This window comes from Prionailurus bengalensis, chromosome C2 (genome assembly GCF_016509475.1).
Source record: "Prionailurus bengalensis isolate Pbe53 chromosome C2, Fcat_Pben_1.1_paternal_pri, whole genome shotgun sequence".
NCBI lineage: Eukaryota > Metazoa > Chordata > Mammalia > Carnivora > Felidae > Prionailurus > Prionailurus bengalensis.
The window spans coordinates 155,055,516-155,068,594 of record NC_057350.1 but is presented as its reverse complement, the minus strand read 5'-3'; the positions used below and the strand labels follow the sequence as shown (position 1 = coordinate 155,068,594).

The following is a 13,079-nucleotide window of genomic DNA, read 5'->3' as shown; positions in this document are numbered from 1 at the left end:
TCACTAAAGCAACGAAATTTTGCCCGGAAAGAAAAAAGGCAAGCTTGGATTTGGAAGATTTATCCTTGCCTTTAACATGTGCTGGGGTTTTTGTTTGTTTTGGATTTTTGATAATTTTTTAATGTTTATTGATTTATTTTGAGAGACAGAGAGAGAGGGTGCGCAGGGGAGGGGCAGAGAGAATCACAAGCAGCTCTTCTCTGTCAGTGCAGAGCCCTTACACGGGGCTCCATTTCAGAAACCACCAGATCATGACCCGAGCTAAAATCAAGCCTCAGACACTTTTAACCAACTGAGCCCCCCAGGCGGTGCCCCTAACATGCCCTGGTTTTATCTCTCACATTTTGGTTTGTCACCCAGAAAACGGAGCAAGTATTTCAATGGCTTCCTTAGCAGATACCTAGAATCTAGATGTGTGGTATCTACAGCAGGTTAAGGTCTGTTTAAAAGCAAGAAGGACTCTCTTTCCGGCTATGTGGAGGGCTGGATGTTTAGAGAAATTTTTTCCACTCTAGCACATGCCTCAACTTGCTGGGAAAAATAATTTAAAAGAAAGTTCTAGTGAACGCATGGTGGAGCTGGCAGCAAAATAAGGCAATTCGTTAGCGTCTAGAAATAATAATAAAGCAGGAATCCAGAGACATAAGCGGATGAAGACCAGTGTTTACTCTGCACATCCCCGGGGCCTCAGACTGGAGAAGAAAAAGGCCCATGTGCGGTCAATAGAGGACAAAACCCGATGAGCAGGCAGAGTGATAGGTGTGATGAGAGGCCCTTTGGGAGAATGCCGATACCCCGAAGTAAGTACCTTTAGAGACACCAGGAAAAAAGAACGCCCTGCAGAGGAATTTAGTAAAGAAAAATGCTGTATTGACCTTAACTCGCGTGGGGAAGAAAAGGAAGAAATGGGGGAGGAGTAGGAAGGAAAGCAAAAAGGAAGCAAAGGAAGGAGGAAGCTCTTCTTACTTGGGTTTAGGGCCTGAATTCGTACTACCTCTATGGGCAAAGTAGAATAATGTAACATTTTAGTTTAATTTGTTTAAAGTGGCCCACTCGGATAAATGCACCAGGCACTTGGCAGAAGTAACCCAAGTGGCCTCTGAAGTAAGAGAATTTAAACCCCAGACCTGAGAAATTTCCAGAATTGAAATTTCTGTAATTTCAGAATTGAAATACACCAAGTGTATGTGAAAATGAGCCACCATGAGTAAGGGTGAGCCGAAACAACTTTTTTTATGATCAGACTGGTCAGAGATCGTCTATGTTGGAATTATCAAATAAAGAAATATATAACCACATAGCTATATATATTTAAAGGTATGAAAAATGGACTAGCGGGGCGCCTGGGTGGCGCCGTCGGTTAAGCGTCCGACCTCAGCCAGGTCACGATCTCGCAGTCCGTGAGTTCGAGCCCCGCGTCGGGCTCTGGGCTGACGGCTCGGAGCCTGCAGCCTGTTTCCGATTCTGTGTCTCCCTCTCTCTCTGCCCCTCCCCCGTTCATGCTCTGTCTCTCTCTGTCCCAAAAATAAATAAACGTTGAAAAAAAAAATTAAAAAAAAAAATGGACTAGAACATGTAACAAAGGAGTAGGACACCATCGAAATGGAACGGGCAAATTTTAAGAAAACCAAACAGAACTTTTAGAAATTTAAAAAGAGAGAGAGAGAGAAATTTGATTGTTGGATTTACTACCGTACTGGATATAGCTGAGGAGAGAATTAGTGCTGTGAAACACATAGCCAAAGAAATTGCTTAGAGTATAGCCAGGGTGACAAAGTGATAGAATTCACGACAGTAAAAGAGACACAGAGGACGAGCAAGAAAGTCCAATGTGCATCTAACTGACGCTTTAAAGGTACATAAAGAGAGAGAATGGGAGAGAGACAACGTTCATGAAGATACTGGTTAATATGTTTCACAATCGATGACAGCTACCATCCCTCAAATTCAGAAGATTTATACTGAGACCATCCTGGCAAAACCGCACAATTTCGAAGGTGAAAGAAAATGCAGACCGAAAGATCACCTGCAAAGGAATGGAACCACATGGAGAGTAGAACGGAACCTTCAGTAATCTGGGGGGAAAAAGTAACTCTTAACTTAGAACTATAAATGGAACAGCCACAAAACTGTCTTCCAATATACATATTCAGGCAAAGGCTGTGTCTCCACTGCCATGAAGAAAGACCAGCTCAAGAAATTTCACAATGATGTACTTCAGAGAGGAAAATGTGATCTCAAAGGAGGGACCGAGAAGCAAGGAATGAAGCACAAAGAAAGAACCAAGTGAACACTGGCCACGTAAAAAGATAATAGTGTTAACAAAAAGCTGTCAGTAAGACGTTAACTGAAATATGAGACATCTCAGTGAGAAATGGGCATTCAAAGATCCTTGTATGAATTGGAAGGAAATGAAGGGTACTATTTCACTTTAGGTTCTGTTAAGTAACATACACCTCGTAAAATGTTGAGTAGCCACCAGAAGATTAAAAAATAGATTCAACCGTATAAACTAAAAGAAACAGGGAGGGGGGCACAGAGACAAAGCATACTTCTCTCTCTCAAAAATAAATAAACAAATAAATGTGGAAAACTACACCTATTTTTTTTTTAATTTTTTTTCAACGTTTATTTATTTTTGGGGGGACAGAGAGAGACAGAGCATGAACGGGGGAGGGGCAGAGAGAGAGGGAGACACAGAATCGGAAGCAGGCTCCAGGCTCCGAGCCGTCAGCCCAGAGCCCGACGCGGGGCTCGAACTCATGGACTGCGAGATCGCGACCTGGCTGAAGTCGGACGCTCAACCGACTGCGCCACCCAGGCGCCCCTACACCTATTTTAAAAGCTCCCACGGGCAAAAGATTGCATAGCTGTATTAATGTGTGGAAAAATGGAACTTAAGACCAAAAAAGCATTACTAGAGAAAAAAATTATCATTACATGATTATGTCTACTTCACCAGAAGATATAAATTCTAAACTTACAACTACTTACTGTACAGCCTTAAATGACAGGAACTTAAGGAGCAGTTGACAGAAATATTAGGGAAATTGACATTCCCCTTTATAGTCAGAGGTGGTGACATGCCTCTCAAGTCATTGGCAAAGCAGGTGCATAAAAAGATTCGGGATTTAGGGGATCTGAGGACACATTTGACAATCGTAATTAAGTTAAAAAGGGCACTCCATCTAACAAATGGAGAATTCACATTCTTTTTAAGTACACACAGAACAATTATGAAATTGTTACCGGCAGACCATAAAGTGAGCTTCATAAATTTTTACAGAATTAATATGATATAGAATATATATTTCTGACTATCATGCAGATGAATTAGAAACCAGTAGTCAAAAGATACAGAAGCAACCATAATTTAGGAATTTAAAACATAACTCTCAAAAAGCTCATGTGTCAAAAAGGAATTCATAATAAAAATTGGAATATACTTAAAACTAAGTCATAATGAAAATACTACATATCAAAATTTGTGAGATGTAGCTAAATTGTGACTAGAGTATTTAGCTTTGAAAGTATTCCATTAAACAATAAAAAGGCGGGGGGGCACCTGGGTGTCTCAGTTGGTTAAGCATCCAACTCTTGATTTCAGTTCAGGTCATGATCTCACGGTCTGGTCTCGTGAGATCAAACCCTGCATCAGACTCTGTATTGAGCATGGAGCCTGCTTAAGATTCTCTCCCTCCCGCTCTTTCTGCCTCTTCCTCACATGCATGCACCTCTCTCTCTCTCTCTCTCTGTCTCAAAAATTAAAAAAAAACAATAAAAATAAACAATAAAAATTAAAAGGCTGAAAAGCAAACACCTGAGCATCATACTTAAGTCAGAAAAAAAGATCTAGAATAAACCCCCAAAAAGCAGTAGGAAAAGGATAAAAAGGTGGTAAGAGGAGAAATTATCAAATGACACAGATAGGTTAACCAGTTTTAAGAATAGTCCTTAAAAGAGGTAAATAAAACTTACAATCACAGTTTTTTTAAGAATAAAAGAGAGTGATGAAGCAAAACACAATAATAAAAAAGGATGAACACAACAGAGATTGAAAGGAAAATAAAAGACTCCCATGACCAACTTCATGCCGATAATTAAAAAAAAATTTTTTTTAAGTTTATTTGTTTTGAGAGAGACAGAGCACGAGTGGGAAAGGGCAGAGAGAGGGAGAGACAGAGAATCCCAAGCGGGCTCCACATTGTCAGCTCAGATCCTGATGAGGGGCTCGAACCCACAAAGCTGTGAGATCATGACCTGAGCCGAAACCAAGAGTCAGATGCTTAACGGACTCAGCCACCCAGGTGCCCCCCAATAAATTTTGAAGGGGCAGATACCAAGAAACATATCAGTGACTAAAGTCTGACCTAGGAAGGAATAGAAAACTTGAGAACTTGAATTGGCTTCTAGTCACGATAGAAACTGAATCAATATGTTAAATTTTGCACCCTGAAAATACGAGGCCCAGACAAACTTTATAAGTAAACTCAACCAAACAGATAAGGAATGGAGAATTTCCAGATGATGTGAGCTCTTTCAGGGACACGAAAAGTTGCAGAGAAGAGGGCTGCCCCTTTCTTTTAGTTTATGAGGCTAGTTTAATACTGACCTCAAAACCAATTGTTCTTGATGAAGAAAAATCACTGGCTATTCTCTGTCATGAAAAAGGAAGAATATAGGAAAGGAAAAGAGGAAAGTCCTTTGGGGAGGTGGCAGAAACTAAAGATGCATTTGCTTCTGTAATATTAAAAAATACACCTTCTTGAGGCCCCCCGGGTGGCTCAGTCGGTTCAGCGTCTGACTTCGGCTCAGGTCATGATCTCACAGTCTGTGAGTTCGAGCCCCGCATCGGTCTCTGTGCTGACAGCTCAGAGCCTGGAGCCTGCTTCAGATTCTCCCTCTCTCTCTGACCCTCCCCCACTCAAACTCTGTCTCTCTCTCTCTCTCTCTCTAAAAAGTAAATAAACGTTAAAAAAATTTTTTTTCATATGCCTGCTTAATGGACATATTCTTTGAATAGTTGTCATGGGTGAAATCAGTAACCAATTTTTTTTACATTTATTTGATTATTTTAGAGAAAGCACAAGCAGGGGAGGGGGCAGAGGGAGAGAGAGAGAGAGAGAGAGAGAGAGAGAGAGAGAGAATCTTAAGCAGGCTCCACGTGCAGCACAGAGCCCAATGCAGGCCTCGATCCCATGACCCTGGGATCATGACCTGAGCCGAAATCAAAAGTCAGATGCTCAACCGACGGAGCCACCTAGGTACCCCAAATTATTTTTAAAAAACAAATTTAAAGCACTAAATGTAAAAAGCATATGGTGTATTTGTATTAAAATAGGTACCTTTTCCTTATTCTTTTCCCCTCAAATCAATGTCTCAGAAGTAGCCCACAGGAATGGGTTTTAAAATCTTTTTTTTTTTTTTTGCAGTGTTATGCTTTCAGTCATATAGCTGAAAATACATTTGGGGTCACTTCAAATAATTTGCAGCATAGTTCGCAAAAATGGTACACATTTTGAACCAGATGGCTAACCGATATTCAACAAAAAGCTACAATAATGTGAAATTGCAAAATTGTAAAGCCGGTCCAAACTGTTATGTACCCTACGTAGTCTCCCTTTGTATCTCCAATCAAGAATTCTCTAGAAAGATTCTCTGCTCTTTTCATTCAGGTATCCAGTATTCTTATAGAAGTATCCAGTTTTATGCTTATGGGATCAAATATTTACCCTGAGGCTTTAGGGAATCACATAATACCAGGGAAAAGTGTTGTTGGCCTCCATTCAATTCAAACTAGTCAGGTGACTAGCCAGATGGCAGACAAGGTCCATAGGATCATTTCCACTTACCTACAAACCAGACTTCCTCCAATGACTGCATATTTATGTCTAGGCTTCAAAGGAATCATAGAATTTCCTGCACAGGCTCTGAAACTACACTGTGGAGAATAGACATTTACTAAGCATCACTACGTTTACAAAGGCTCTTGTTCTGAAGCATGTTTTCTGCATCACAATTATCGAGTGCATTGGAAGGACCGTGGAAATGTCAGTGCGTAACCGAAATAGATTATAGGGCTTTCTGTGGTGTGTTTCTCTTCCTTTACTGGTATTTTTAAAAATCATTTGAAGGGACACCAAAGGGAAGAATAAAGCAGCAATGTGTTATTTTTAAATGTTGTCACCTGAGCGGTAGGTTAATTTAGACACCAAAATTCCATTGTGCAAACTTGGAAACATTTGCCACATTTTTGTTTGAGGCAGGTCCACGCGGTGAGAATAAGGCCATCACACTGTGTCACTGAGGTAAATGTGACTGACCGAACTAGCTAAGGCAGAGCCCTCCCCCCAGTACCCATCGATTATGACCCCAAAATATGGGGACATATTTTGAAGTTTAAAAGCTAAAACTTGGATGTGCAAAATAGAAAATAGCTATCAGGAAACTGGAACCAACACATTGGAAACAGAAGAATCTGGTATTTCGAAAAGGTAATTCGAGTGCAGTTAGGCCATACCTCCCCCACCACTCCATTAACCTACGAGTTTCTACTTTCGACAGAGATGAGTAACATTGTTTCAAGGGTGAATGAAGGGCGTTGCCAAAGGAGGCCAAGGGGCGGACAACCAGTTGCCAAGTTCAGGAGCGTGCTAGCTGGCATGTGCCGGGGTGTGGGCATGCAGAGAAGGGGGTGCAGAAGGCCACCTGGGAAGGCCGGGGAAGCATCATGCGGGAGGTGACAGGAAGGCAGGGTCGCTGAGGATGAGGACAAGGCAGTGAGGAGTAAAGTAGAAGCTGTTGAACAGGGAATACATAAACCACGTCTTCCAAGCATGTTTCCGAACCATTCAGGAAGCACCTGCTTCTTCTTGTCTCCTACAGTGTTTACTTACCCCGAAAATGGCACTGACGACTTCAGAGACCAAGCAAAGAACTTACACCACCAGGTATTTATGGCTGTGTTAACCTTAAACAATCATTCTACCAAAAACGACGTATATGGGTTTCTTCAGAAACAGCAAGAAATTCCAGTGCGGGACAAGCTAGCTATGACAAAACCACGGGCAATCCCACCCAACAAAGCAGAGAACTGCTCTCCTAGGGACCAGAGGGGGAAGTTGGGAGGCTCTTATAGAGGAGAAGTCCACTGGAGGGACCTGGGAGCTCTAAGCATAGTAGCCCGTCGTTGGCTGAGCCAAGACTGTCTCTCATCGGTTGGGCTGTTAACCTGCCTTCCTCCTTCTGGGATTGTCCGAGAAAACAGACCAGGCAGGGTCCTTAGATCACACTGCAGATCTCCACCTAAGTAGGTTACGAGATCAAGTTAGTAGGTCTAGAACAGGATAGAGTGTGGAATGGGAGACAATAACGTAGCCTAATGCGCCATGGCACAGATAGCGTGACAACTAGAGAGCACTGAACAGAACTGTCGCAGTGCATCAGAAGTAGAAAGGATAAGTACTGTGTTGTATACTTTTTGTTTCTATTGTACGTGTTACATGCAAATTGACACATACTATAAAGTGTGTAAGGTACACAATTACAGAATCTATTATGACCATATTTTATAGTATAGAAGGACATATTTATTCTATTTTATTTCATTTATATATAACATATGTAATTATTATATAATTAGAAAAGGATAGACTAGGACAGAAATGTATATAGCATAAGGTACTCTTGAGCTTTGGATGCAGAGTGAATCAGTTGTGTACAACTTCTCTTTATGTCTGATATATATTGTATATGTTTATTATATTATGTGTTTAAATAGATTATGCAATAGTATATACATATATAATCTAATATGCACATATGTAATACGTTAAATAATGATATGTGTATATATTACATATGCTATGTTGTGTATTGTTATACAAGAGTAATATTACACAATTATATTTTACATATTATATAATTTACATTTATTGCATATATTGTATATATTATAAAGTATATATAGCATTGATATTCATTTGGATAATAATAATGGGTAATATTTATATACCGCTTGTAAGACTCTTGTATAATCTCTAAGTTGGAGACAACAATTGGGGGCTGTTGGGACGTTCAAGTATGCTAATGTATGTAACATAATGCCTGGCACACAGAGTAAACTATCAGAAGGGTAGTTTTATTATCATTATTGCAAGGTTCACAGGAGATGCTGATTCTATGATAGCAACTAAATCAAGCTGATGCCAAAAACCATGTTTTTTCCACAACGTGCATGAACTAACTGCCAGATGGATATACCTTAGCCCCTTTGATAGGCTAGATACCAAATTTTAGGCTAGTTGAGGAAGTGAAATCCATTTGAGGAAGTGAAAGTTGTTTACTACTCTTCCTATGTCCCTGTTTCTATAAAGCCAATATTCCCCTTCTTGGGGCCAAACCTGGCACCTCTCGTGACCAACTATAGCAAAGGAAGAATTCATTTGAAGAAATTTGTAGTTATTTCTGACAAATAAAAGCAAACCTAGCTAAGAAATGTACAGTAGACCTCTGGTGGAAACAAAGCCTTTAATAATGGTTAGATATTTTAACATTTACAATCCGTACGCTGGAATTACGTTGCATTCACTTACTCATTTTCTAGTTTCTTTCTTCTCCCAGTTTGTTCCTCCTTCCTTCTCTCATTTTTTTTTTTTTTGAATTTTCTCTCTCAGGGATCTCTTTCCAAAGAACCATTACAGATGAACACCTATGTTGCCTTGTACAAATTTGTACCACAGGAGAATGAAGATTTGGAAATGAGGTAAAAAAAAAAAAAAAACACAACCTTTTTGTTAAAGAAAAACTACAAAGAAAATTTAAAGTCCATGTTTTTCACGTGAAAAAAAGAATGAAGCAGTGATTCTCACATGTCATTGTGCATCCAGTGACCCGCTGTGCCGGTTAGCAGACGGATTGCTGGGCCCTCTCCCTGCGGTTTCTGATTCTGCAGGTCTGGGGGGGCACGAGGGGAGGGCTTGAGAATTTGCATTTCTAGCCGGTGGGCAGGTGGTTCTGACGCGACTGATCTGGAACCGCACTTGAAGAAGCGTGGTTCAGCGCATCATCCGCAGAACTGCCAATGGGTGTTTCCGTGAAGCTTGGGCGTCCGATGCGCTTGGCATCCTGGGGGGTCTAGTAGGGAATAAAAAGACATATATGTCCCTCCAAATGAACATAGATTGAAGGATCAGACTCCACCCACGTGTGGAAGCTGAGGGAGAACGGCACCTCCCCACCGCTGCCCGCCCTGAGCTGGGCTTTTGCTTCATGGTCCCTCCCAGTTCATGGCCACCGGGAGGAGAAGGTGGGATTGGGGCCCCTCGTGAAATCGGAAACTTTCTCCTGACCGGTTTGTGTTGTTCCCGTCTCGGGAGTAGTTCAGCTGGAGTCAGTGCCTCGTTCGCATCCTACTTGTCGTGTGACCTTGAGCAATTTTACAGACATCTCATTACTCTGATCTCCTTATTTATAAAAGAATAACAACGACCCCTGCACCCTGAGTTATTTTTGAAGATAAAATGAGTAAGCTTCAGAAAGCATAGAGCACAGAGACTTGGCATTGGAAACACTCGGGATCTGGTGGCTGTTACAGGTTTCGTAACGTGCTGTTTACCGGCTCGTCTCAAAGAAGACGCCTCACTGCTCTTCTGCCTTCACGACCCCAGAACTTAAGGGTTCGGTGCTTTTTAGTCCCAGAGCAGGAGAGAAGGGGCCGCTTGTCTAGTCAGACGCCCCCTGGGAGATGGGTTGTTTCCTCTTCCAAAGAGAACAGAGAGCTCCAGGACGCTGAAAACTATGTCAGCACATTAGAGAGCCAGCCTCCATTGGGAGGGGGACCCCACTTACCCGAATAGCATGCAGGCCAAATTACGGGTTCCCATTCACTCCCCTCGCATGGCTTCCGGAAGGTGTTGTCTTTCCACCCTGGAGCTCTTTGGGCTTCTCCTCCTCGGGTTGGGCCATTGCCCGGGGAACGGTGCCCCCCACCCTTGGCTGAGTGTGGTCTCCCACTTCAGTGAAATCGGCCTCTCCTCTTTCACTTTGCCCAGAGCCCCATAAAAGGGGCTGCCAACAAGGCTCCGGTTGGCCCCGCTTTCCCAGGTTCTATGTGCCGTGAGGTCAAGCTCAGCAGCTCGGCTGCCCCCTCGTCCAGCGAGACTCCACAACTGACGTGTATATCCTGCCGGAGTCTGGGTCACACCCAGGGTCAGCATGGTGTCAGCATTCATTTGCCATCTTCTCCCGAGTGATTCTTGGGGCCTTCCAGAGCAGAGCTCGGGGCCCGAATCCTGGCACCTTAGATTTGTTCAGACAATCGGGCTCTTGTAACCGGAGTTTTCTCCATCGCTCGTTGAGAATCGCCATGCTGAACTCGCTGGCTGGAGCTGTAAACACACCCGAACCGTCAGGCGTCAGTGCGGGAGGAGGTGGTGACATTTGCCAAGGGAGGCCCCATTCTAGCAGAGGTATAACAAGCCCTAGAGGTTAGCGCCTGCTGGGGGGGGGGGGGAGGGGGTCATCCCTGGAAGGGTGTCTTGCCTTCAGCTGACCATCCACAGTCAACTATCTGCCGATGAAGGGTGATATATATTCGCTTTGCAATAAATACAGCGTACCATGTCCTTGAGCTTGCCATTTGGATATCTAGGACTTAAACTGTGACAACTTCCTATTGCATCAGTCCCACCATTTTATTCTGAAGCCATCAGATGAAAAAAAAAAACAATTTCAGAGAAATATAGGATGTTATTAGGGTACTGAGAAATGGCACCTAGCTGCCTGGTGACGGTCATAAATTTTCGTGCTTATTTTAGGCAGTGGCAGGTCATTAAAAGTCAAGTCGTCTGGTCACGAATCAAACATTTACAGTCTGCTTTGAGGCAAACAGGACTCTTCATTCCCAGGAGTGAAATGCCTGCATTACATAGACTGCAAGATTGGAGTGATAAATCATACTTTCTTATTTCTTTTTCTTTTTCTTTTTTTTTTTTTTGCCAAAAGATTGTGTATTCCCATTTTAAAATCCAGGCACTGGATTCAGAATGTGTAAAGCAATGCCTTGGGGATTTGGTATGATTCCTTGAATGAACTGGGGCTTTGTGAATTATCCTTTTCTCCGTAAACCGTAAAGTAGGGGGAAAAAATCCTTTGAACAAAATATCATTCTTATCCGCCTGAGTTCTCGTACAGGGGGAGAACACAGGTGTCCTCAGGACAGAGGACAAATGAGAGGAAGACACAGGGAAGGTTTGGAGTGTAAGCTTGAGGTCGAAGAAGACCCAACTGGCAAAGCCAACAAGCCGTGGGTCAGAGCGGCTACCCCATTGCTTCAGCAATGTTGTTTCTCGTCAGTAACAGGGAAAGCTCTTCTGCCAACAGCTAACCATCCAGACCTTTCTACCAACCTCCAGATTCACATCCCTACTGGCCCACCCTAGGCACACAACAGCACCACCCTCGCTCCCACAAGCCTGCTCCTTGGGGTGAATAATGTCATCGTCTGTCTGCCCGGGCTCCAAGCCAGCCACCAGAGGCTTCCCTTCACCTTGCATCCAAGATGTATTTAATGTTCAAGTCCGACTGGTTCTCTTTGCCTGAACCTACTGCAGCCATCCTATCTCCATCCCTCCCCAGACTGGGGTTCCAGGCCCTGCCTGTTCTCTGTGTTTCTAGCCTTGCTCCCCATCCCTCCCTTCCCATCCACTTTGGGTGGAGAAGTCACTAAGGTGACAGTACATTGTGCTGGGGGTCATCTCAACTTGGGACTCAGATAGAATGAACTCCTACCCTGACCCCTCTCCTTTCTAACAATACGACATATTACCTACCTTTCCGAACCTCTGTTTTGTCATCTTGAAAATATAATAAGGCTCTCCCTTATGGAATCCCTTTGATTAAATAAAATAACAGTTTCTGGTACAGAGTAGGATCTTGATAGTGTTAACTCCGATCGGTTCTAGTCCTACTCCAGAAGTGGGACTTCCAGTCCAGTCTTAAGAAATGAGAGACAGGGGCGCCTGGGTGGCGCAGTCGGTTAAGCGTCCGACTTCAGCCAGGTCACGATCTCGCGGTCCAGGAGTTCGAGCCCCGCGTCGGGCTCTGGGCTGACGGCTCGGAGCCTGGAGCCTGTTTCCGATTCTGTGTCTCCCTCTCTCTCTGCCCCTCCCCCGTTCATGCTCTGTCTCTCTCTGTGCCAAAAATAAATAAACGTTGGAAAAAAAAAAAAAAGAAAGGAGAGACAGAGGAAGACAGAATGAATATATATCAACAGAGATTCACCGAATGCTTAAGAGAAAAAAAAAAAAGTGTGGGCATCGCTTGATAAGGGTTTAGCTCCCAGCCAAGTCACCCACTAGCCGTAGGACCCCCATAAAACGCAGAAAAGTTACGCAAGCCCCCGCTTCTTCACATGTAAAAGGAGATCATCATTATGCCTGCCTTTGGTCTGCTCACAACACACACATCTTTGCTTAAAGGTCTCCAGTGCCCGGGGTACCTGGGTGGCTCAGTCGGTTGAGCGTCCGACCTCAGCTCAGGTCATAATCTCACAGCTCATGGGTTCGAGCCCCACGTCGGGCTCTGTGCTGATCGCTTGGAGCCTGGAGCCCGCTTCGGATTCTGTGTCTCCCTCTCTCGCTGCCCCTAACCCACTCACATTCTGTGTCTGTCTCTCTCAATAAGTAAATAAAACATTAAAAAAAATTTTTTTAAGGTCTCCAGTGCCCTCCCATTCCCCTTGGGTGAAGACCACAGTGTTCACAAGGACCTCTAGGACCAGCACAGTCTCATCCCTGGCGACCTCTCCGTTTCGTCTTGTACCACGGTTCCCTCACCTCTCTGCTCCCTCCACACTGGCTTCTTTTCTTCCCCAGAAGGACCACACTACTACCTGCCGAGGGATTTTCCTTCCTGCAGGCTGGTCCCCCCGCCTCTCCTCCTGTCCACCCTCCATCACCATCACAGGCACCCACATGCATGCACGCCCTCACAGATCTCAGCTGGGATTTTGCTTCCTCGGTACGCCCTTTCCTGATACCCCCAGTCTGGGTGAGATTTCTCTGCTACCTGCTTTCATG

At 43.7% G+C, this 13,079-nt stretch overlaps 1 protein-coding gene across 2 annotated transcripts in view; it reads left to right on the top strand.

Moving 5' to 3' along the window:
- The window catches only part of STAC (SH3 and cysteine rich domain), a 138,058-nt gene that overhangs the window by 103,359 nt on the left and 21,620 nt on the right, over positions 1-13,079 (top strand). For both annotated transcript variants that reach the window (XM_043595806.1, XM_043595805.1), the window contains exons 7-8: positions 6,886-6,950; positions 8,676-8,764. In XM_043595806.1, the coding sequence (XP_043451741.1) occupies positions 6,886-6,950; positions 8,676-8,764 (154 nt within the window). The remainder of the gene's footprint in view (positions 1-6,885; positions 6,951-8,675; positions 8,765-13,079) is intronic.